This window comes from Aquarana catesbeiana, linkage group LG04 (genome assembly GCF_042186555.1).
Source record: "Aquarana catesbeiana isolate 2022-GZ linkage group LG04, ASM4218655v1, whole genome shotgun sequence".
Lineage (NCBI taxonomy): Eukaryota > Metazoa > Chordata > Amphibia > Anura > Ranidae > Aquarana > Aquarana catesbeiana.
In genome coordinates this window covers 218,966,888-218,991,595 of record NC_133327.1, presented here as the reverse complement: position 1 = coordinate 218,991,595, position 24,708 = coordinate 218,966,888, and the positions used below count along the sequence as shown (strand labels likewise).

Genomic DNA, 24,708 nt, shown 5'->3' with positions numbered 1-24,708 from the left:
GGCCTCTTAGTCTGAACACATGAGGAGAAGGTAAGCTGACAGAGAAAGATTACTGCATAACCATGACAACAGTATATAAAGCTGAAGACAGCGGATATACATGTAAAACTTATGTAGGGAGATTTGTTTCATCCCTATGTATCATCTGAGGCTGTTAACTTCACTGGGTATATGTGAGGGTGTACATCCACTTTAAAACACTTTATGCAGGTAACTATGAACAGACTTTAGAGCACTTGTTTCCCTATCCATGATGGGTCTACTAACTCCAATAACCCTGCAACTGATTGTCTTTATTTTTGCTTACTTTTCTTTATAGAGGAATGATACTCTAAGAAGCCTAAGGATGACAGGCAACAAAATAGGTAACAAAGGAGCTATGTTTTTTGCTGCAATGCTACAAATCAACTCAACACTTGAAGAACTGGATCTTGGTGACTGTGACTTGGTAAGTTCAAAAATTGCAAAGCATCCTTTCTTTTCTGCTTAGTTAAGCCCAGATCTGGCAAAACTTTACAGAAAAGATAGGTTAAAATATGTGATGTAAATTTATTTCTGTGTCCAGTACCCATCCTGTCACAGTCAGATGTCACTGTTCTATGCAGGACAGTACACATAAATCAGCAGCCAGCAAGAATGGTAAGAGGTGAAGATAAGAGCATACTTTTGGCCAAAGGTCAACTTTTGCATAAGGTGTGCTTTAGCTGCGCATTTGGGGCAAAATAGTGCATCTGAAACAGCTCATGGAGATGATTTTAAGGCCTCATTAACACTTCATGTAGTAGGAACTCGCTGGCTATGTGTGTATGTCTTTTGACACAAACAAGACAGCTCGGCCCCACCCCCTGCTGCCTCATCTCAAGATTTAACTGACAGTAGCTGTAGCCAATGGCTCCTGCTGTCCTTACTGAGTCCTGTGAGGAGAGCAAGAGATAGCAGCGCTGCTGCTCTTGGGCACAGCGCTGGTTCGCGATTGGACTAAGGCAAGTATTTAGGGGGAGATGAACATGAAAGGTAATAAACCTTTAGCCTTTACAACCACTTTAAGTCTTGGGAAAATGGAAGGGATTTCCGACTAGCAATAATGTACATATCATTCCTGCTATTTCACACTCAGAAAATTAAGTCATTACTCAGAAACAAGCTCTGCTGCAATGCTAGCATCTGAGATGATCTAAGTACAAGAATAAACTCTCTTTATGAAAGGCATGTACTCATGATGGGATCCACAAGTCTCTGTCTGATACATGATAAAAAAAAAAGTTGGGATCGACATACTGTATGAGCACATTTACTTGCCTCTCTACAAAGCACTGTCATTTATCTCTTCTGTCTAGTTCCTCTGTTATTAGCATGAGTTGCTTCTGACAAGTCTTCCTGACACTAAGAGCTAAAATGGTGACAGAGGAGGGAGCTCCAGCAAACAGCCTGAGGCCTGGTTCACACCTATGAAGGTTGCATTTTGCATATTGCAGGTGCATTTTTCAATACACTTTTTTGATCTATTGAAGTCTATGGAATCAAAAACCAGAAAAAAAGTCCCTGGCCCTTTCCATAAAATGCATAGATGTGAACCACATCCATAGGAAATCATGTTAGATGTACTGTAGTGTGCTTCTGCAAAACTGAAAACGCACTAAAAAATGCATAGGTGTGAACCAGGCCTGATTGACAGCCTCGGCTCTGTTCCTGTGTGAAGGGGGGGGGGGGGTCCCTGCCCCCTGCTTTGTGAGTTTGTGAAAAATCCCTTTCATCTCTGAGTTTTTTCAAGGATGTACAGGACAAATTGCCGCAGATAAACAGGTACAACTTAGGTTGGGGGATTCGTTTCATCTCTGTGTATCACCTGAGGCCAATCACTTCACTGGGTATAGGCAAGGGTTTACAACCCCTTTAACGAAGCAGGTCTAAACCAAGAAGAGTTTAATAATCCAATAGGAGTCTCTCCTGTTCTACCCTTTGCAAACTGGACGGTCTTGTCAGCATAATATAACATGAGATGGTCACAAGCATAATATCAGGGACTCAGACTCTGGATTGCTTACAGTTATATACTGCCCTCCCATTGCAAGGAAAGAAGGTATACAGGCTTATTACTGAACAGCGAAAGGGGCAAATTGCAATATTTTAGCCAAGGTTGTCCTCATATATATGTGTGGCCTATAAAACAAGAGCAAATCACTGTGATATCTGCACGAAAAATAAAGTCTGATCTATTGCCTGAATATTTAACAGCTATTTAAACTTTTTTTTTTAGTATATCATTGTTGTATGTGTTAAATTTTTAGTATATCGTTGCTGCATGTCTTACAGGGAATTCAGAGTTTAATAGCCTTGGCCACAGTTCTACTTAGAAACAAGTCAATCAAGTCTATCAATCTTAACCGTCCTTTGTTCTATGTGCTACAGGTATGTGATATTATATCTGACACATTTTAAATTCTTTTTACAAATTTGTTACACCGTGCAGTCTGATGCACGCTAACATATGCATTACCTTTATTTGGCTTTAAGGAAGATACAATCATTCACATATCGCTGATGCTGAAAACGAATAACACTCTTCAAGAGCTCCATTTGTCTAAACATGAAATGACAGATTTTGGACTTGAGCGACTCTGTGAAGCCTTGCATGAAAATACTGCACTGAAATATCTTGATCTCAGCTGGTATGGGTTTTGTACAATCTCTGTCACCTCAATGTAATGTTTTAACTATGTTGAGCAGGCCTCACCTTGTGAGCCAGATAGTTACACAGGGATATGAAAACCAAAGATGTTAGATTCTTTATAATTGAGAAGAAATGGTAGGGGGTCAATAACGGATGGGCTTATCGCGTTTTATCTCTGCTTAGGTATAAAAAACAATGGCCCATTTTTAAACCACAGCGCTGCCTAAAAATATGCTTATCACTATTAAAATGAATGTGTAAAAACAAAAAAGGAGGAAAGGCTGGTCATGCGACCAGTTCTTTTCCAATCATGGAGTTCTTTCTTCTGTGTTAAGCAGAGAGAGTGAGAGAGAGAGAGAATGCCATAGGACACTGCAGTCTCCACACCGATGCCTGCATTTTATGAATGTACCATAAAATGCAGACCACTGTAGGAACTATACTAGCGAGGGGATAGCAATATCAGCTCTCCACTATAAATTGGCCCCTAAAGCTGACCATACCTATAGAGATTTATCCATCCACACTATAATCTGCCACTGTAGCTAATGTACTTTGACAGTCGGCCCCACCGGCTGGCAAAATACGCAAAAAGTGCCTGCATCTGATTGGACGCAGGCACTGTTCTTCCAGCAATTTTAGGCCTGGCTCCTTTTTCAGTCAAGGGATTTTGGGCAGGAGGGGGGCGATAGTGCTGCCAGCTTAAAGTGTTTGTTAAGCCATATAAGTCTATGCCAGCCTCTCTATTAGAGCCTGGCATAGCACACTGTTTAAGCCTTTATAAAAACGAAGCTTGTAAATATATTGCAATTAGTACAAATAAAAGCTTTGAAATGGTCACTGCCAGCCCCTTTGTTATAGCCTGGCATACCACACTGTATTATTCTTTTTTAAAAACAAGGCTTTTTAAATACCTGTTTAGAGCCATCTTCAGGCCGGTCACATGACTCACGGCCGGTGTACAGCTCCAATACATGGCTTCTGCAGGAGGGGCTGAGATCTCTTTGTGACATCAGCTGGGGAGGTCACATGGCCGCTCAGCCCTTCCTGCAGTAGCCCTGGAAACTGGCCGAGAGTCATGTGACAGGCCTGAAGATCGCTCTAAACAGGTATTTAAAAAGCCTTGTTTTTAAAAAAGAATAATACAGTGTGGTATGGCAGGCTATAACAAAGGGGCTGGCAGTGACCATTTCAAAGCTTTTATTTGTACTAATTGCGGCTGCGGGGGGGGGGGGGGGGGATTTGGGCGGATACAGAGACACAGAACACAGAGCTGCAGATGACGGAGGGACGTACGCTGACCACAGTAGTCAGAGCTCAGCAGCCCTGATTTTCGTGGTCCGCAAAGAGGGGATATAGGAAGTGGCAGGATCAGGAACAAGCACTGTGCTGTTTAATCTGCTTTAAGGGACCAGGATTTGTATTTTTTTTTGGGTAAACAAACACTTATTATGGAATGGATATGGAAAACTGGAATTGTGGAGTATGTAAATAGGAAGTGAGTAAGAAGTCCAATTGATGCTTTTATAAGTTCAGATCTTGCAAATACTTGTAAAACAGATGAAACAGAAACAGATCAAAGCTGCTGAAGTTGATGGATCACTGGCATTTTAATGAATTCTCTTATCTCTAATGCCACGTACACACGGTCGGACTTTTCGACCGGACTTGTCCGACGGACCAAATCCGGCGGACAATCCGATCGTGTGTGGGCTTCACCAGACCTTCAGCGGACTTTTCCAGTCGCAAATCTGACGGACTTTAGATTTGGAACATGCTTCAAATCTTTACGTCGTAACTTCGCCGGACCCAGAAATCCGCTAGTCTGTATGCTAGTCCGACGGACAAAAATCCACGCTAGGGCAGCTATTGGCTACTGGCTATCAACTTCCGTATTTTAGTCTGGTGTACGTCATCCCGTACGAATCCGTCGGACTTTTGTGTGATTGTGTGTAGGCAAGTCCGGTCATTAGAAAGTCTGTTGAAAGTCCGCCAAAAGTCCGTCGAAAGTCTGTCGGACTTTTTTAGCTGAAAAGTCAGACCGTGCGTACACGGCATAACACTGAAAGTACACTAACAAAGATGCTACTCTGTGCTACAATGCTTGCACTATAAATAACACATCCTTTCTTCAGCTACTGAACATCAGGTTACAGTATAACAGACAACCTCAGTATGTATGGTATATTGGCCTGGCCATAGATGGTCCCCAAAAACAGGTGGTAAACAGGCAGTACATCCATTCTTTCTAGAAGAGTAAAGGATTGGCCCTGCATGTAGCTACATTTTTCAAGGAGATAATAAAATGCACATGTACATTGAATATTGAAAGTACCTGTCTGTCTTAGGCAGGCCATACACGGTTTGAATCTCGACTGGTTCAGCAGGAACCAGCCGAGATTCCAACCGTTAATGGGCAGGCTGAATGTAGCAAGTTAATAAATTGATCAGCTATGGTACAACCAGCATGCCGAGTTTTACCTGCAATTATCGCTAGCAGTTTCTATAGCCACTAGCAATAATCACTGTTTTCTCCCAGTGGGGATGGCTTCCCCCACTGGGAGATGCACTGGGCCGGCAGGAGGGATTCCTGCATCAACACTGTCTGTGAATCAAGCAAATTTCTTGAAATTCGCTCCATGTTGGGCCGGCCTAAAGCCTCGTGCACACGATCGGATTGTTGGCCAACAGAGCGTCAGACTTTTGTCAAAAGGCGTCTGCCTGGATCTTGTCTTGTAAACTAACTACACACAATTGTCGGCCAACAAAAACTAACGTAGTGACGTACTACGTGGAATTTAAGCTCTTGAGCGCCACCCTTTGGGCACCTTCTGCTAATGTCGTGTTTGGTGAGCACTGATTCCGAGCATGCGTGTTTGTACTTTGGCCTTTTGTACAGACTATACGAAAATCTGACAACAGACCGTTATCTGGCGAAAATTTACTAGCCTGCCTGAAAGTTGGACAACAATTGTCTGAAGGAGCGTACTAACGGTTGGATTTTAGGCAGTCTGTCATCACATAATCCCCTGCCAACAATCGGATCCTGTGTACGAGGCTTTAGTCACTTGTTATTGCCCTTTTGAAGAAACAGCTAGGCAATTGCAAGCAGTATCAGAAATCAATTGCATGCTTGTTTTTACTGAGCTGTCTATAGCCAGCCTAAAGGAGCCCAAGGATTAGTAATTTTTATTTTTTTCTGTTCAACTAGTGGGTTGAACAAAATAAAAAATGCCTTGATTCTTGGACCCACGCTCAAGGCAGATGGGGGAATCCTCCATGCTGTGTCTTTGTATTCTGACAGCAAGGAGACTTCCCCACCACCAGAATACACTGATCAGCGCTGCTGGCTATAGCCGACGTCGCTGATCAAGTGGGGAAAATCCGACAGACTGCTTGTACAGAAGTTGATCGGTAGAACGACTTTTGCACAATCAGCCTGCCCATACATGGATTGAAATTTGTCAGGTTCCTGCTGAACCAGCTGAATTTCCATGCATGGCTGGCTTAAGCCATGCTGTATGCAGGCACACTGAATTTAGATAGCATCCTCTAAATTCCACAGAATTCCTAACATATAATACATGTGTGAATAAAGGCAAAGCTAAATGAAAATGCACATTCACTGTATGCAAACTGCAGATTTGTTTTTATTGATAAATATGTTTATGATTATTCTTCTAGTAATAAAATCAGCCGTGATGGAGTTAAGTGTTTAGCCGAATTGCTAAAGACAAATACAACGCTGGAAATCTTAGACTTGACATCAAACAGAATGGAGGATGAGGGGGCTATCCACCTTGCTAAAACCATTCATACATACAATAGCAGTCTTAAGGCGTAAGTATAGCAGTGCACACAGCCAGGGTTGTATTTACTTCACTTTAGGCAAAAGTAGTGTTTGATATACAGTATCTGTAGCACCTAATCAACATCAGCAGTTATTTCTCTCTACTTTGACTGGACTGGTAAAGGCAAATGAAAGCTACTGTTAGTGTTATTCCAATTACTAATTTGCTGTTTTCTATTGTTAAATAATACTGGTTTGCTTGTATGTCCTCTCAGGATGCCTTTGCATGTCTGCGCAGCCAGTGTGATCATATCACCCTGTATTCAGATCCTAGGAGCATATTACGAAAAGGTGGCTCCATAGGACCCCTGCAAGGGAGAGGAGCAACCCTATACACAGGAAAGTAGGGCCAGTACAAAGGGGACCAGCAGAATGGGGAGGAAATAACTTCTATACATAGAAAATGTCCATATTAAGTCTTCACCTAAGTATAATGCCGCGTACACACACGCAGACTTTTCGACCGGACTGGTCCGACGGTATATCCGATGGACTTTCCGAACAAACGGACTAGCCTACACACAATCACACCAAAGTCTGACGGATTCGTACGTGATGACGTACGACTGGACTAAAATAAGGAAGTTGATAGCCAGTAGCCAATAGCTGCCCTAGTGCCGGTTTTTGTCCATCGGACTAGCATACAGACGAGCAGACTTTTCGATAGGAACTGTGTCTGGCGGAGTTTCGACGTAAAGATTTGAAACATGTTCCAAATCTAAAGTCCGTAAGATTTTCGACCGAAAAAGTCCGCTGCAGGTCCGATGAAGCCCACACACGGTCGGACACACGGCCGGACTCGGTCCGTCGGACCAGTCCGGTCGAAGAGTCTGCTCGTGTGTGTACGCGGAATTAGAATTAAAAAAAAAAGTCTTTAATATCACTTTAATGCAACAAGACTATAAATTATATTGCTAGTTAAAAATGCTTTATTATTTTTCATAGTAACAAGGCTATAATGTTTCTTTTATTGATCTTTTTAGATTGGCAGTTGTGAGCAACAACATTACTGGACAAGGCCTAAAGGTTCTGGCGGCTGCAATCCAAGCAAACACAAGTTTAGAATACATTTACATATGGGGAAATGTGCTGGATGAAGCTGCCTGTGTGGTATATGTTTTATTATTTATGGTATATTTATAAACATACATCAAATTAATATCAAGCGTATATAAAAACCAGTTGCATTTCCCCTTGTAGCAGTTTTGGCTGTAAAGGAATCAGGTGCTCTATAATTTAAAAAGTTAAAGCGTAACTCCACTTTTGTTGAGAAAAAAAACATTCCCCTCTGTGTGATCTATGTACATTGCAAGGATTATAACAACCTTTGTTGCAGATTCCTACCTTTTGTTATTCTGAAGAAATCCATGTGTGTTTGTCCATGTGGTTTCATAATTAACTGTCAGGTGCTACAGGGCACTAATGAGGAAATCTGCCGGGCCTGCATCCCTTTAGGTGGGTTCCTATTGAAAGTATCTCTCCAAAAATGACATTTTTGTTGCAGGGGATGCCTGAAATCTGACTTGTATCTTAGGCAGAATTCTGGGAAAATTGGTGAGCCAAACATACAAGCAGGAAAAGAAGTTTCTGGGGAGTGGCCAGTACACAGTCTGTGTGCAGAACTCCATGTAGCCATATTGCAATGTATTCTCAGAAAATTACATTGGCTGCAGATTGAAAAGGAAGGGTAATTTGGAATAACATTCAATTACAAAATGATTAGTGTTGCAATTATATACCCTATATTTTTTTCTTTATTTGCTTATTTTTTCCCCACAAAAGTGGAGTTATCCTTTAAATGTAAAAAAAATATAACAGGAAAAATGAGGAGAGTTCTAAGTAAAGGAAATTATCTTAGCTGTCACCAGATCAAGTGTCCCTGTTTCCCTTCTATTCCTGTTTCAATGACAACTTAAAATTTGGGATTTTCCCACTTTTAGCCCAGGTGACAGTGATCATCAAGACAAATAGAGATAATGGGATTGATTTGCCTAAGTCAAATAGACTGTTAACTTTGCAAGGGAAGTTACACTTTGAATGGAAATTATCCCTAGAGCCTAATGAACGAGATGAAGCTCTGCTGACTTCCATCATCCAATCGCGTTCTTACCTTGCACAAAACTGAATATTCTTAGCAAAGTGAAATTCCAACACATTCACTAAGCTCTGGGGAAATTCTAATGCAAAGTGCAACTTCCCCTACAAGGAAGTCTATTTGCCTTTACATACTGTCTATAGATATAATAGTTTGCACATACAAATTAATACTGGTCTATCATGGCTATTTAAAAATGTTTTACACACATACGTACACACTGCATATATTTTTTTCTATTCTTTCTAAAGCCATTTTAGCTTTGATTAATTTGTTTAAAGCTGAACTCCAGGAAACCTAAAAATCATCCCTTTCATGGGGCTGCACCGGCACTGCAAGGGTTAACTGCCCATTTATGTCTAGGGTAAAGCAATTTTGCTTATCCGATCATCAGCTCCTGCAGGCTCCCCTGTGCTGCAAGACCGGTCCGGACAGCCTCTTCTCCCCTATGCTCCAGGGTCTAAGGTCCTCTGATGTCATCAAGACAAACACAGTGATTATAGCCCTGCCCTTGTATAGATGCTGAGGAACAGTCTTCTACTGGAACATGGGGGTGTGCCCCCTTACAGGGGAGGAGAGGATCAGGTAAGTTAACTCTTGTAGTGCGGGCACAGCCCTGCTGCACGGGAGGGATTTTAGGTTTCCTGGAGATAGGCTTTAAATATCATTTGGTGACGACTAAAATGACAGTTTGACAGCATGTACAGAAGTGTAGAATTGGAATCAACTGCTGATTTCTAATCCAGTATCTAATCCCGTTTCTAATCGGGTATAGTAGTAAAATAAAAAATGAGTGAGTGTACTTTAGGAGTTCCTTTTATATTGTATCTAACAGACAAAATCACAGAAGTTCACTGATGTTATGTTTCATCAATGATCATGTTACATTACTCATCAACGTAATCTGCACCCCAGTGCAATGTGAATTTATTTTTATGATACTGGAGCCAGAGTGCTGGCCATACTTGCAAAACCTTTCAGTGTTTACAGACCATGTTAACAGAATGTGGAAGGAGGGCAGGAAAGCTGCTCAGCGCTTATGTAAAACTTGCTGCATTGAAGATGGGAAGGGTAGAGGTTGGTAGGCATCCTAGGGTTGTCCTTACACCTCAGCTTGTAATTGCTCCTACAGGCAGGAGCATTGACTGGATGCATGTGGCTCATCTAATGTAAGGAAAATAAACAGCACTAACTTTCTCCATCACTTGACCCCCATCTACATATCCCACTTCCTCCTTTTCCTCCACATCCTCTTCCCTGCTGCTCCAGTATCAACCTCAGTACATCTATCGCAGAGAAGTGTGCTGTATGGTCCTCTCTTTTGGCTGAAAGCCAATCAAAGAGTACAATGCAGTACACTTCTCAGAGATAGAAGGAATGCACAGCACTGTGCAATGGGGTTGATTTACTAAAACTGGAGGGTGCAAAATCTGGTGCAGCTCTGTTTAGAAACCAATCAGCTTCCAGGCTTTATTGTCAAAACCTAATTGAACAAGCTAAATTAGAAGCCGATTGGCCACAATGCACAGCTGCACCAGATTTTGCACTCTCCAGTTTTATTAAATCAACCCCAATGTCTTAGAGGAGAGCGAACTCACTGGGGTTGATTTAATAAAGGCAAATAGGCTAGGAAATGTTCTCTTAGCTTAGAGACTAAGATGAAGAAATTTTACTAACTTCCATAATCCAATAATTTTTTTTTTCTTGCACGTGATTGGGCATTCTTTGCAAAGTACATTTTCACCACATGCAGGGAAGATGCCATATTTTGGCGGAAATGGTAGCAGCTATAGCCCTCATACATCTTGCTGTCTGATTTAAGGCAATGGTGCAGACAACTCTTATGCCGCGTACAGACGATCGGAATTTCCGACAACCAAACCGTGGATTTATTTCCGACGGATGTTGGTTGAAACTTGTCTTGCATACACACGGTCGCAGAAATGTTTTTGGAAATTTCAATCGGCTAGAACGCGGTGACGTACAACACGTACGACAGGACTAGAAAAAGGAAGTTCAGTAGCCAGTGCGCCACCCTTTGGGCTCCTTCTACTAATCTCGTGTTAGTAGAAGTTTGGTGAGAGACGATTCGCGCTTTTCAGCCTTGTGCTTTTCCGATCGCAGCGTGATGAATGTGCTATCTCCATTACGAATGCTAGTTTTACCAGACCGAGCGCTTCCGTCTCGCACTTGAATCAGAGCATGCGTAGAATTTTGTGCGTCGGAATTGTGTACACACGCTCGGAATTTACGACAATGGATTTTGTTGTTGGAAAATTTGAGAACCAGCTCCCAAATATTGTTGGTCGGAAATTCCGCCAAATAATGTCCAATGGAGCCTACACATGGTCGGGATTTCCGACAACAAGCTCACATCGCACATTTGTTGACGGAAATTCCGATCGTGTGTACGCGGCATTATACAGCTGGAAGTAGTGATTTTGCCCAGCATCAATATAGTGCAAAACATGGTTGATATCCTGCACCTATTCCCTGAGGAAAAAAAGCCCTACATAAATTTTTTTTTTTTTTTTGAGTTTTAAATACTGTTTATTGAGTAATAAATAACAGTACAATATTATCAAACTGGCAGAGACCTCCAAGAATAACATAGCAATGTAAGTTACATTAGTGTCAAGATGTACATGTACCTCCTCTTGAGGCAAATACAGAAAAAGAGTGTAGACATAAGAGAACTCAAGGTCAACAATCAGAATTCTATCACCTAGTGTAAGGCCGCCAGAGATCAGGACAGGGAACCTATAGTTCGCGGGTACCAGAGTTCCTCCAGGGTCGGCCACGCACCCCGATTGGGAACCTGCTGTACGCGGACCCACCTAGAGGGACCCCGGGAGAGCCTAATAGCCTTCTCTGAACCTGTCCTGAGCTCACGGATCGCCCATGGATGATCAAATGAAAGCTCTGTCGTTTCAAAGAAGGAATAAAAAAAACAGACTATGAGCCTAACTGTAACAAAATAGAAAGTATCACTTATACAGGGGACTAACCCCAAAACTTAGAGAAGGTACCAGGAAATTTTTTGTTTGGCCTGTCGAAGGGAGACCGAAGGTTTTTTCCAGGCATGAGCCAACGTAATCTTGGCCCCAAGCAGAATGAAGTGAATCAGGGATCGTGATAGTCTAGGTACTTTCGGGATGTTGTAATTTAGTAGAGCTATTGTGGGGCTTTGTTGGATTGCATATCCTGTGGTTTTGCGTATGAGATGAAATATTCCATTCCAAAACCCTCTAATTTTGGGACATTCCCAAAATGTGTGAAGTAGGGAACCTATGTGGCCACAACCCCTGAAGCAGAGGGGCGAAGAATTTGGATAGAATTTAGTGATTCGGGTTGGTACCAGGTACCACCTGGTTATGACTTTAAGATCCGCCTCCATCAGAGAGGAGCTGAGCATGCCCTTAAAGGAACGGGAAACACATGCATGCCAGGTGTCCATGTCCCATTCGAGTTGTAGATCCCGCTCCCATTGCAGCATATAATTCGCTTTCTCCCGGGGCTCCGCTAGTGCGGAGTATATAAGGGATATTCCACTCCTTACACCCATGGCTGAGGAGCACCAGAATTCGTATGGGGTAACCGATAGTGGGGTTGATGAGCTTTTCCAAATCCCTCGTAAGAAATGTGATAGTTGATAGTAACGGAAGGTCTCTGATGTTGGCATCTCCAGTGTAGAGATGCAGTATTTAAGCGATATGGGGCCGGAGTTAATGAAAAATTGTCCTATTCTGTAGAGGCCCTTGTCTAGCCACCACCTAAAGGCCTCGATGTTCATACCCGGTTGGAATTGAGGATTGTGAAAAATGTGTGCCAGGGGTGACCATTCGGAAGTGATGTAATGTTTCTTATAAAGTGTGTCACACAGGGTCATGGAATGAGACAGGGATGGGGAAAGGATCGGGGGTCTATCCTTTTGTGGTCTCCAAACCAGGAAGTCCAGAGTGTGGTTAGGTGTGGCCTGGCGTTCAATATCAACCCAATCAGGCCTAGGGCCTTTTGAATATATAGCTGAGAATTGGCAGAGTTGTGCCGCCTGATAATACCACCATAAATTAGGTAGGCCTAGTCCTCCTTTCTTCTTGGGTCGGTATAGCACCTGTTTAGAAAAACGATGACCCTTCCCCCCCCCAGATAAATCTAGTGATTGAAGCCTGGAGTTTGTCTAGTGTGTGTTTTCGAATGGGAATTGGTAGGGAGCGGAAGAGATACAGGATTTTAGGGAGTAAGGTCATTTTGACTGAATTGATTCTACCTAACCAGGACATTTTATACCGGGCCCAATGCGTGAGATCTTCTGAAAGTTTCTTAATCATTGGAGGGTAATTGTGATGGTAGAGCCGATCTATTTTCGCTGATAAGGAAACACCTAAGTATGGTAGGGCTGAGTCACACCAAGTGAAGGGGAAATGGGTTTTGAGCTTCTCCACCAGCTCATGTGGGGAGGAGATATTCAGCGCCATTGATTTGGCCATGTTGACCTGAAGTCCCGATATGCAGCCAAACGAGTTAAGTAGTTGGAGAATGTTGGGGGTGGAAATGAGGGGGGATGTGACAAACAGGAGAACGTCATCAGCGAATAGTGCGCATTTATGGGTTTTTTGGCCACATTGCACTCCGTGAATGCTAGGGTTTTGTCTTATGGCCAGAGCTAAGGTTTCTATCGCTATTGCGAATAGAATCTGCGAGAGAGGGCAGCCTTGTCTAGTCCCTTTTAGTATACAGAATTCTTCTGATAGGTGGCCTTGTATTTTAATACGTGCTCTAGGGGAGGAATAGAGGGAGGATATGGTAGTAATAAATTCCGGACCAAAACTCCATTTCCGCAATACAGTAAAGAGGTATGGCCAGGTGACCGTGTCAAAGGCCTTTTGGAGATCTATCGATAGGATATATCCTTGTTGAGAGGGCCCCCCATCCCATGACGATTGCATGAGGGAAATTAAATCTACCGCTCTCCTAATCTGGTCCGGCCCCTGTCTTCCGGGGATAAATCCCACCTGGTCCTTGTGGATATAGTTAGCTATGAAGGAAGCCAGTCTATTAGCCAGAATTTTCGTCATAATTTTTAAATCATTGTTTATCAATGAGATTGGTCGGTAATTGCTTACGTCGCTAGGTTCTTTGCCCGGTTTGGGGATTACTGATACGTATGCCAGGTTGGCTGACGGTTCCAAGGGGTTCCCCGCGCGGAGAGAATTAAAAAAGCGGGCCAGATATGGAGATAGGACCACCGAAAAAGCTTTGTAGTAGTGTGCAGAGAAGCCGTCAGGGCCTGGGGCTGATTCTGTTTTGAAGTTCTTTATTACTTCTTGAATTTCCTCCACCCTGAAGGGGGATTCCATAATGGACCTATGGGAGTCCGAAATTGTGGGGATATCGAGGTCATTCAGGAAGGATTCAATACAGTCTGAGTTGTTTGAGTTGTTAGGGACGGGGGCTGAGTATAGCTTAGAATAAAAATCCTGGAAGGTTTCCAAGATTTTTTGGGGATTTTGGGTGAGAGTTCCCGAATTTGATCTGATCTTGGGAAGTGAGAATGTTTTAAATTTTGGGGGATAATTTAGCAGCCAGCTGGGGACCTATTTTATTTGCCTGGATATAAAATCTGCCGCTAAGCCATTCAAGATGCTTGTCTGCATTAGATGTAAGGGCCATATTAAGTGCTACTCGGGCAGCTTCTAGCTTGGACAGGGTTGAGGAAGAAGGGTCTGCTTTATGGGACTTACTGAGGGACTGGAATTCCCTTTCCATTTGCAGAATATCTGCTTTCCTTTCCCTTTTGAGTTTAGACGCCATTTGGATCATTTTCCCTCTGAGGACTGCCTTGTGAGCACCCCAGAGCACACTAGGAGAAATGTCCTCTGTATCATTAATACGAAAGAATTCCTTAATATCTTTTTCTAGAATTATGCAGTGGACGGGGTTAGCTAGTAGAGATTTATTTATGCGCCATTGTGGAGGCTCAGAGGGAGAGAGAGAGCATGAGATTTTAAGTGTCACTAGGGAGTGGTCTGACCATGGGACTTCCTGTATGGAGGCCTTGGATGCTGTGTGAATATCTGAATTTGGGAGGAATATATGATCAATTCTGGCATAGGTGTTATGTGGAGCCGAGAAATGGGTATAGTCGTTTGCCGTGGGGTTCAATTCCCTCCAGACGTCTATCAGGCCCATATCATGTAGAAGTCGGGCTATTTTGAGGCTTTGAGTGGGTGGATTTTTAAGGCGAGCTCTCCCCTGAGAAGACTTGTCAAGTAGTTGATCAAAAGCGATGTTAGAGTCACCGCCCATGATCACTCTGCCTTCCAAGTGAGGGGCTAGAATCAAAAGCATAGAAGTGAAGAAGGTTGCCTGTCGTTGGTTTAGGGGCGTAATAGGAGATAATGGAGTATAGAATACCCCCTATAGTTCCCTTTATTAAAATATACCTGCCCTCTGGGTCTTTGATCGTGTGCGTGAGTGTAAAGGGAGTATTTTTGGACAGGAGAATGGCGACACCCCTTTTTTTGGTGTCGGCATTCGCCAGGAAAAAGGTCGGGAAGGTACGGTGCAGGAAGGTGGGGTTATAACTGGCTGGGAAATGGGTTTCCTGAAGTAGGACAACATCGAGGCCCCTAGCGTGGTAGCTTTGAAATGCCTTGCGGCGTATAGAGGGGGAGTTGAGTCCCTGAGCATTATGCAAAGCTATTTTTAACGAGTGAGCCTGGGGATTAGGGTCAGCCATGGGTGTAGGGGGTGCGGAGCGATATGAGGCAAATGGAGCTTACCAGGACCGCCCGGATATGGAAGTCGACTCGAAGAGGAATGGATTCATCAGTTTTCCTGAAGGCGGGGTCTGTAGGTATGTTCCGCGAGGATTCCTGGAGGGAGTGTGGAGAAGAGGGGGGGGAATGGGGGGAAGACAAAGGAGAAGAGTGAAAGGGAGAATGAGAGAGAAGGAGGGAGAAAGAGGAATGTAGGACAAGAAGGTTAATCAGGCATAAAAATACTGCAAACATTAAGTGCAAAGTCAACAATAAAAGAGATCAAACTAGGATCAAGTGAATAAAGGCAAAAATGAAAATTCGGACTAGTGTTACTAGTCCTAGTCCGGAGTCCCCTAAACGGGGGAGTCCGGAGAAAAAGAGGAGAGGGCAACCTCAAAATGGGTTGTCTACCTGATGTCACCAGAGGGGTACTGAGGCCCCTCGAGTCACAACAGAGAGGGTGGTATGCAGGGCCGCTCCGGCCGTCTGGATCCCCCAAAGCAAGGTGATTAAAGAAAAAATTGATGGGATCGGTCACCAGGAGGGAGAGCAATTTAAATTGCATGTCGGCTATAGGATCTTAGGTACGCACACAACAAAAAAAAAAAAGGGGGGAGACCGAGATTAATGGTGCAATGACAATGGGGAGGGGGCGGGGTAATAAGTGCAGGGGGACGGGGGAGGGGAGAAAAAAGGAAAGAATCTGGAAGAAAAAAATGCAAGTTCTTTTCTTCTTTTTTTTTTTTTCTTCCTTTTTTTCCCCCTTTTTTTCCCTTCCTTCCCCTCCCTCCCCGTTGTAACGAGGGTATCCATTGTGTTGTCCACCTGGCAATGCCTTTATGTATATCTCCTCGTCCAGAGGATACGTTTTAGCCCGGAAAGGGAACCCCCGTAGCCATTATCAGGGCTCGGGGGGGCCTAGTTGTGGGCATTAGCTGTCATGAAAGGAGTACAGCGGTTCGTTTGACGTAGGGATGCCCCTAATCTGAAGAAAACACGTTGTCCTCAGTCCAGCAGGCAGTTTGGAAGAAGAGAGTCCAATTCCGGCTTGAGGAATAATGTTCATCTTGTGGAGCGAGAGTCCCGTTGCCGCTTTGATAGCTGCTTGTTCCATAGTGGCGTAAGGGGGCTGCCCGGGGGGGGGTCTCTTGGATGACCCCGGGGTGGGTGTTTCGTGCAGGGATGCCAGGGATTGCGAGATCAGGCCTAGTTGCAGGAGCAAGTGCTCCCCGTCTTGGAAGTTGGAGAATTGGTAGGGAACATCTTTGTAATGGAATTGAAGGCGAAAGGGGAACGACCAGCGATATTTGATGGAATTTTGGGCAAGTATTACCAGCAATGGCTTGAGCGCTCTTCTCTTTTGTACCGTAGCTGGCGAGATGTCAGCAAAGATTTGAATCTTATGCCCTTGAAATGACAGGTTCTCTGTGTTGCGAGATCTTCTCATAACTTCCTACTTCACGCCGTAAAAATGTGGCTTGACCACGATGTCCCTCGGGAGGCCATCTTGGCGGGGAAGCTGGAGGGCTCTGTGCGCTCTGTCCAGTTCAAGTCTGTGGTTTTGGATGTCCGGTATGAGGTCTTTGATGAATAATTGGACGGTTTTTGGTATATCTGTTATCGTTTCGGGTATCCCACGAATACGGAAATTGTAACGTCTATTTCTGTTCTCCAAATCGTCTATTTTGGATAAGGCAGTATCTAGCTGGTCTTGAAGCGATTGAATACAGGCCGTGTTCTGGTTTGTGCGTGCAGCAGTATTATCCACCACCTGCTCAATTGCATCTATCCGGGAGCCCAAGTTTTGTAGGTCAGCCTTAATAGTAGCTGTGATCTGGGTGGCATTCTGAGCTAATCCTGCTACCAGCATATCTGAAAAGCTCTGTAGCAAGAGTTGCATGTCCTGGGGCTGGGGCTGCTGTGAGGCTGGGGGATGGGCGGGCCCTGTTAGGCCTAGAGGAGCCTGGAGCCTGGGAGGGAGTATAATGTCACCCCGGGACTTGATGTGGAGGGAGTCTGTGTTAGCCGGGGGGGTCCCTTGAGCGGTGCTGAGACTTACTGTTGCCGCCAGCATGTCAGCGCTCTGCTTGGTGAGGGAAGTGTGGTCTGTGGTATCCATGCTGTCTCTCTGTGAGGTAGCGGTCGCCATCTTGGATGGGTCCGGGGCCGCCTGATTGAAGAGCAATTGTCGGCTCACCTCGCTCTTTTTCGTTCCGCTAGTCATGTAATGATGAGCTGGGGAGGTTCGGTGAGCCCCGGGGAAAGTCTGGTGCTGGTTCCGCTCGATCTGAGAGCTCTGGGGGAGGAGAAGGGCCGGAGCGGTGCGGAGCTCTCGATTAGAGCGTCTCCTCGGGAGTCCCGCGCATGCGCACCCCCCCTACATAAATTTTTATACTGTAGTCTTACAGATACAACTGGTCCTTTGAGGACAAATATAATGCTGATGCAGCCTGCAATGAAATTGGATTTGACACCCCTGCTCTAGGTAATTAATTGAATCTGTCACAGTGTAACTACCTGCCCGTGTGCGGACAGCTGCACAGACAGTCTGCAGGACCGTGCCATTTCACCCCTGATCTGCTGATTGGAGGGGGGGGGGGTAAAATGCTTTATAGGTTTTTAACAAAAAAATAAAATAGCTACAAAAAAATGTGCATTTCATTTTTTTTTTAAAGGTGAACTTATCCTTTTAAATGTCACTGGTTCTATTTTATTTCGTCTATCGTAAAAAAAAAAAAAAACAAAAAAAACAAAAAAAAACAACTGACTTTTTTTCTTTACCATTTCAGGCATTTTCAAATCTACTTTCCACTGGACGTCTGAGCAACTCCTCAATGGACGTACAGCCGTATGTAGTAGATGGATGTGTCTATCTTGCTGAACTTTTTCATGGACTCAAAAAGCATTATTACTGGACCCCAAGTTATGGTGTTGCAGATGATTCAGTGTGCAATTCTGGTCTTGCATTAACAAATTATTAGACATTGTAACATCTGTCACATGTGTTCATGTATACATATTTATTACCATTTATTCTGATTTAGATTATTTTAATAAAACATTCAAAATTACACAGGGTGTCTACTTTACATATAAAATAAAGTATGTAATACATAAAACAGTCTTTTAGATGTGGTTGAATTGACTTTCTACCTTCTGTTCTTCTTTCCCTTCATTTTTACCTTGCGAGTCCTGTGTTAGGATAACAATGCTCACTTACCATTCTGTGTCTATGGGAGGAGCACTGTTGTCACCATAGAATAAGAAGTCTGTTAGCACTACACAACACCTCTTCTTCTCCTATTCACAATTCAGGGAAGGTGTCCTGTAGTCCTTAACCCACTTCCTGCTAACATTGTTTGAGAGAACAGTGCAGAGTGCAAAGGACAGCATAGAATTAGGGGCAACTTATTGAACAGAAATAACAAAACAATTTCAATGGTATATTTAACCACTTGCCGACCGGCTCACGCCGATATACGTCAGCAAAGTGGTACGGGTGCGCAAAACGATGTACCTGTACGTCACTGCATCATCCGCGGCTAGCGGGCACGCGAGCATGCCCGCGATCGTGGCACGGAGAAGCAGAACGGGGTGATGCCTATGTAAACATTTCCCTGTTCTGCCTAGCAACATGACAGGGATCTACTGCTCCCAGTGATTGGGAGCAGTGATCTCTGTCATGTTCTAGTGAGCCCACCCCCCCTACAGTTAGAACATGCTGAGGGAACACAGTTAACCCTTTCCCTGTCAGTGACATTTATACAGTAATCAGTGCATTTTTTTTAGCACTGATTGCTGTATAAATGCCAATGGTCCCAAAATAGTGTCAAAAGTGTCCGATCTGTCCACGGCAATCACGATAAAAATTGCAGATTACTAATAAAAAAAAATTAATAATAAAAATAAAATCTATCCCCTATTTTGTAGACACGATAACTTTTGAGCAAACCAATCAATATACGCTTATTGCAATTTTTTTTACCAAAAATATGTAGAAGAATACATATTGGCCTAAACTGTGGAAGAAATTATTTTTTCAATTTTGTTTGGGTACAGCGTCGCACGATCGCGCAATTGTCAGGTAAAGCAACGCAGTGCCGAATCACGAAAAAAGGGCTTTGTCAGGAAGGGGGTAAATCCTTCCGGGGCTTAAGTGGGTAAAGTTGGTATGCAAAATATTTTCAACAGCCCAAAAGGGGGCAAATACGAGAAGCTTATTGTTAAGGTTTACATATACTTTAAAGTGAAGTTCCGCTTAAAAAAAAAAAAAAGAAATGAAAAAAGTTTTTAAAAGTCAGCAGCTACAAATACTGCAGCTGCTGACTTTTAATAAATCGGACACTTACCTGTCCCAGGGTCCAGCGATGCAGGGGATCGAAGCCCCGCTTGTCTCCCCCTCTGCTCGGTGGCGCCGGCATTTTAATTGCGGGCGCTTGGCTGTGGCTTCACAGCCGGGCACCCACTGCGCAATCATCTGGGACCTGTGACGTGTCCCAGATGATTGCTTAGAGGGAGAGGGTCGAGGTGATCTTCCTTCCGGCGCCGAGGGTGCGCCAGAAGGAAGTGGGAGCTAGAACCCTCTGAAAAGAGGGTATCCCCCCCCCCAAAAGAATGACATGCCAAATGTGGCATGTCAGGGGGTCACCTTCTCTTAAAGAGGAAGTTCCATTTTTGGGTGGAACTCCGCTTTATGGCTGGGTTCACACCTATGCGAATTGGATGTGGGGAAACCGCATCCAATTTGCAGTAACAAGATATTTTGACCGGCTCTCTATGGAGCCGGTTCACATATCTCTGCAGCGGCTCCGATGCAAATTTGCACAGGAGCCCCGTGCGTCTTTTGGTCAATTTCAGGTCTGAATTCAGGCAAAAATTTGGGCTGAAATCAGACCTGAATCGGTGAACCAGAACGCACCGAACCCCTGCTGTGAGCCGCAGGCAGCGATGGTGTGAACCCAACCTCAAGCTAATCTGCAGGCTGAAACACATCACATGCTCGCCCTCTCTACATACAATTCTAGGTTAATAGCTATGCGTTGTGCCTAATGATGCCAAGGGACTGCCCACAGGTTGGTGCTCTGGGGAGGAGAAGACAGCACTGGGGCTTTCTTGAACAGGGAATGGGGTAAGTAATACAGCCTCTTCCTATACCCCCTAGAAACAATATCCCACCCAGAGTTCAGCTTTTGGGTCCCCTACATGTGCTGCTTCTTCCAAAAAAGGTGGATAGGCAAGCCTGAGCCTGTTATGTCATAGATTATGGCTGTTCAACACTCGGCCAACCAGTGCTTGTAAAGAGGTATTTATGATTAATAAGTAAAATGTATATCATACATATATCTGTAAATTTGCACAAAACAGTAACAGATAGTCACTTAGAACATTTCATTCTGCCAGATAAAAGAGCTGAAATGGGTCAGATTTGGATTGTACATCCATAGTTGTGCTTCCATGCACTGTTGGTTGTTCAAAAGTATCACGCCTTTATTCAACGAAATATTCTCTACGGCCTCTTTCACACAGCCGATCTGTTCAGGTCCGCCTGTCAGTTTTTTAGGCGGACCTGAACGGACGCTCCATAGACTTCTATGGAGCGTCGGATGTCAGTGGTGACATGTCCGCTGACATCCGACCCGCTCCGATCCAAAAAAGTGTGACGGAGGAAAAACCTACTTTTCCATCAGTCATCGGATTGGGTGACGACGGACTCTATGGTCCGTCATCATCCGATCCCCCATAGGGGAGAGCGGCGCTCTGACAGGTCCGTCGCTGCACACTGTGCAGCGATGGACCTGTCATCTGCCTCCTCAGCGGGGATTGACGGAGCGATCCCCCGCTGAGCAGAGCAGGCTCTGTACATGGACACGTCTGTGTGAAGGCGCCCTACTACTTTAGTAAATCAATACCAAAGATATAAATGGGTCCCTGATTCATCCTGTTTCTATTTTGGATTATTTAAAACTGCAGCAAGCTGTGATTTCCTTTCGAACAAAATTTATTTCAGTCTTAGCTGTACAAAAGCTCTGAATATGTTTTTATATGGACACTGACTTTTGCTGGTCTTTCTAAGCTACGATAACTCATATCACTGCATAAAGAACTACATTTAAATAAGTGCGCTTTCAGATAAAGTACATGTACCCAGGTTGCCTAGTCTTAGTGATCTAAAGTATCTAACTCTCCCTTATCTCAGATGTATAATTACCCGAGTTTGGGTTAGGATAGGTCAGGTAACACTGTGGACTCCCTATTACAGGAAGTAGAAAAATAATGGATCTACTGGCAGGATCAACAAATAATAAAACTATGTTCCTGGGGGGACTAGAGGTTACTGACACACTGCAGCATAAATATAATTTTTCTATTTTGCCAAAAGTTTTACAGTAAGTTGCACAGTAGGGAAAAAAATTGCAGCGTTCATTGCAACACTCACCTTCTCTTAGCACTGCCCCCCTGCAGAACTTCAGCATAACTTCTCTTCTTGGCTGAACGCCACCCAGTGGGCCTCAAAAGCTGGAGTTTGGCTTTAAAGTAAACTAATTCAATAAAAAGTCAGATGGCAGAAAAAACAAAAAGCCCTATAATTCAGAGTATTGCAGTTATTCATTTAGAAAACAAAATTCCATTAAAACTCTCTGTAGCTGCTGATGTGAATTGAGAGGAATGCATGGATACAGGCTGAGGTGAAGTGCAGCTGCAAGCCACCCCACCTGTCAGGGCTGCCGCCGGCTTGCTTACTCCACGGCTGGCACAGCAGCAGTTCTCACAGTCTAGATTAAAAATAAATCTCCCCACTGCCAGGGTCTACTGTCAGAGGGCCAGAAAAAAAGCCCTGATAATAACAAGGCTAGGAAACATATCTGCAGACACAATACTATACTGATACAGCCAGAAATATATCTGCAAATATATTTGCACTGTACTGACAGCCAGAATCGTGTCTGTAAATTTAATCCGTGATACTACCATATTACCTACCAGCTTTTGGTCAGTGAGATGGCTATTATTATCAGAGCAACCATCTTCCCCACCACTCCTTCACCAAGATACAGCAGGGCAGTCATCCACACAAACTAATTCAGCTGCTCCAGGTGAGTAGGCAGGGCTCCAAGTTTAACGGCCCGTAGGTAGGGGTTCACGCCCTGTCACTGCAGCAGAAACTTGTGTGAAGAAATAAAGGATGGCCGCACTCCCATACACGATACAATTCGTATTTATTAGAAGAGTAAAAACTTCTTAAATCTAAATGGAAAAATATATACATATCAAAAAATAAGAATACTTGAAAATACAGTATCTCACAAAAGTGAGTACACCCCTCACATTTTCGTAAATATTTTTTTCTATCTTTTCATGTGACAACACTGAAGGAATAACACTTTGCTACAATGTAAAGTAGTGAGTGTACAGCTTGTATAATAGTGTAAATTTGCTGTCCCCTCAAAATAACACACAGCCATTAATGTCTAAACCGCTGGCAACAAAAGTGAGTACACCCCTAAGGGAAAATGTCAGAATTGGGCCCAAAGTGTTAATATTTTGTGCAGCCACCATTATTTTCCAGCACTGCCTTAACTCTCTTGTGTATGGAGTTCACCAGAGATTCACTGGTTGCCACTGGAGTCCTCTTCCACTTTTCCATGACGGCATCACGGAGCTGGAGGATGTTAGAGACCTTGCGCTCCTCCAAATACGTTTATCTACTATTGTGAGATACTGTATATCATTCCAAAAAAGAAAAAGAATATATAAAAATGAGTAAAAAAATGAAAAAAAAAAAAACAAAAGAAAACCAAAAGAGATATTATAGCAGAAAAATATATATATCAAACACACCAATCCAGACTATTATAAGTAATCATCATCAAATAATGTAAATAGCCACCTAAAGTTGATTATCCATATGCATACATCAAACTACTCATTCAAAATTGAGGCCCATCGGAATTCTGGTTTGCAAAGAAAAAATCCAAAAAACCTCACGTTTGCACAAAAGCCTGAACCCGTCCCCACCCCTCCTAGGGTTGGCGACCTTTTCGATGCCCTGAATCTATATCAAAGAAGTATCACCCCCCATGAGCGCCATTAAAATGTCTAGGGCAGTCATCCACTTGGTCATACATTGCTCCTGACAGGAGTTGACAGTTGGAGCATTAAGGCAAGATCCAGACATCATAGTAGTTAGCAGGGCTGATCTTTGGGCACTCTGCTAAAAGGGGCTCATTGAGTCTGCCAGTGATAATTAGTGACACTGCTGCCACAACCCATGGCAGTCTTTCTTCATCCTCACTTGAGGAAGGCTTGTATCCAGGATGCTCAACGCCAGACATAGGTTTGGATCATTTGCTCTATTTTACATGCTCGTGCGCACTCTTCAATGTTATCTTCAGTGTCCAAATGATCTTCCCGTACATAATGAACAAGACAGTAAGCAACAAACATATGAATAAAAACTATACACTAAAACAAGCATAAAACATAACAGTAACATTAATTCCTTACAATTGTACCGAAGTCATCTTCATCAAAAATAGTGATGCTGCTCTTGACACCACTCAATGACCCAGCCTCAGCATGGATATTGGTGACTTCCTTTGGAATGGGTGTAGGCCTCTCTTTTTGGATTTCTGTACTCACATTCCTGAGATGAGGTATGGGTGAATGGGAAGCTATGAGCCCTGCCAGTCTCATTTGGGGTAGGGGTGGTGCTGGTCTCAGCAACATTCATAACCCTGAAGTCTTCTTGGAAATTGTCTTAGGTACTACTATTTCTACAGCTCTTTTCAGAGTGGCCATCTTCATGTTCAGACAATACTCTAAGGCAGAAGTTGATGTTTGGAGCATAAAGGGAAGATCCAGGTTTCTCAGTTATAACCTCTATCAGAATAGTCAGCAGAGCAGGCTACTATAAGCACTTCATTATTGGGCCAGCCTTAACATAGGTGTTGATGTATTTCCTTTGGAATTCGGTAGACCCAGGCTAAGAATGGGTGTAGGTCTCTAACTTTTCTCTACTCCCATCCATAAATGAGGTATGGCTAAGCGAGGAGCAGTTAGCTCTGCTAGCTTCATTTAGGGTGAGAGTGCTGCTCAGCGAAGGCATGATTTTATTTTTCCTAGGAGTGGGCAAAAATGGTTAAAGGACATGCAGCAAACGACCCTGAAGTCTTCTGGAAATCGGATTAGCTTCTAGTCCATTAGGGTGATAACTACTACTGTTTGTGTTTTTTTTTCAGAGCAGCCCTCTTCATGTTCAGATCAGACATTGCTTCAGGTGGGAGTTAATGGCTGGAGCAAACGGCCCTGAAGCCTTCTGGAGATTGGC

At 43.7% G+C, this 24,708-nt stretch overlaps 1 protein-coding gene across 2 annotated transcripts in view; it reads left to right on the top strand.

Annotated features, from left to right (window-relative positions):
* LRRC34 (leucine rich repeat containing 34) overlaps positions 1-18,504 on the top strand; it is a 37,100-nt gene extending 18,596 nt beyond the window's left edge. The window contains exons 6-11 of one of the 2 annotated variants that reach the window (XM_073626167.1): positions 320-448; positions 2,314-2,409; positions 2,515-2,669; positions 6,356-6,511; positions 7,505-7,631; positions 18,170-18,504. In XM_073626167.1, the coding sequence (XP_073482268.1) occupies positions 320-448; positions 2,314-2,409; positions 2,515-2,669; positions 6,356-6,511; positions 7,505-7,631; positions 18,170-18,361 (855 nt within the window). In that variant the 3' untranslated portion in view covers positions 18,362-18,504. Of the gene's footprint in view, positions 1-319; positions 449-2,313; positions 2,410-2,514; positions 2,670-6,355; positions 6,512-7,504; positions 7,653-18,169 lie in introns of both variants that reach the window. The other variant, XM_073626166.1, reaches the window with a different exon arrangement.
* The last annotated feature ends 6,204 nt before the right edge of the window (positions 18,505-24,708 follow it).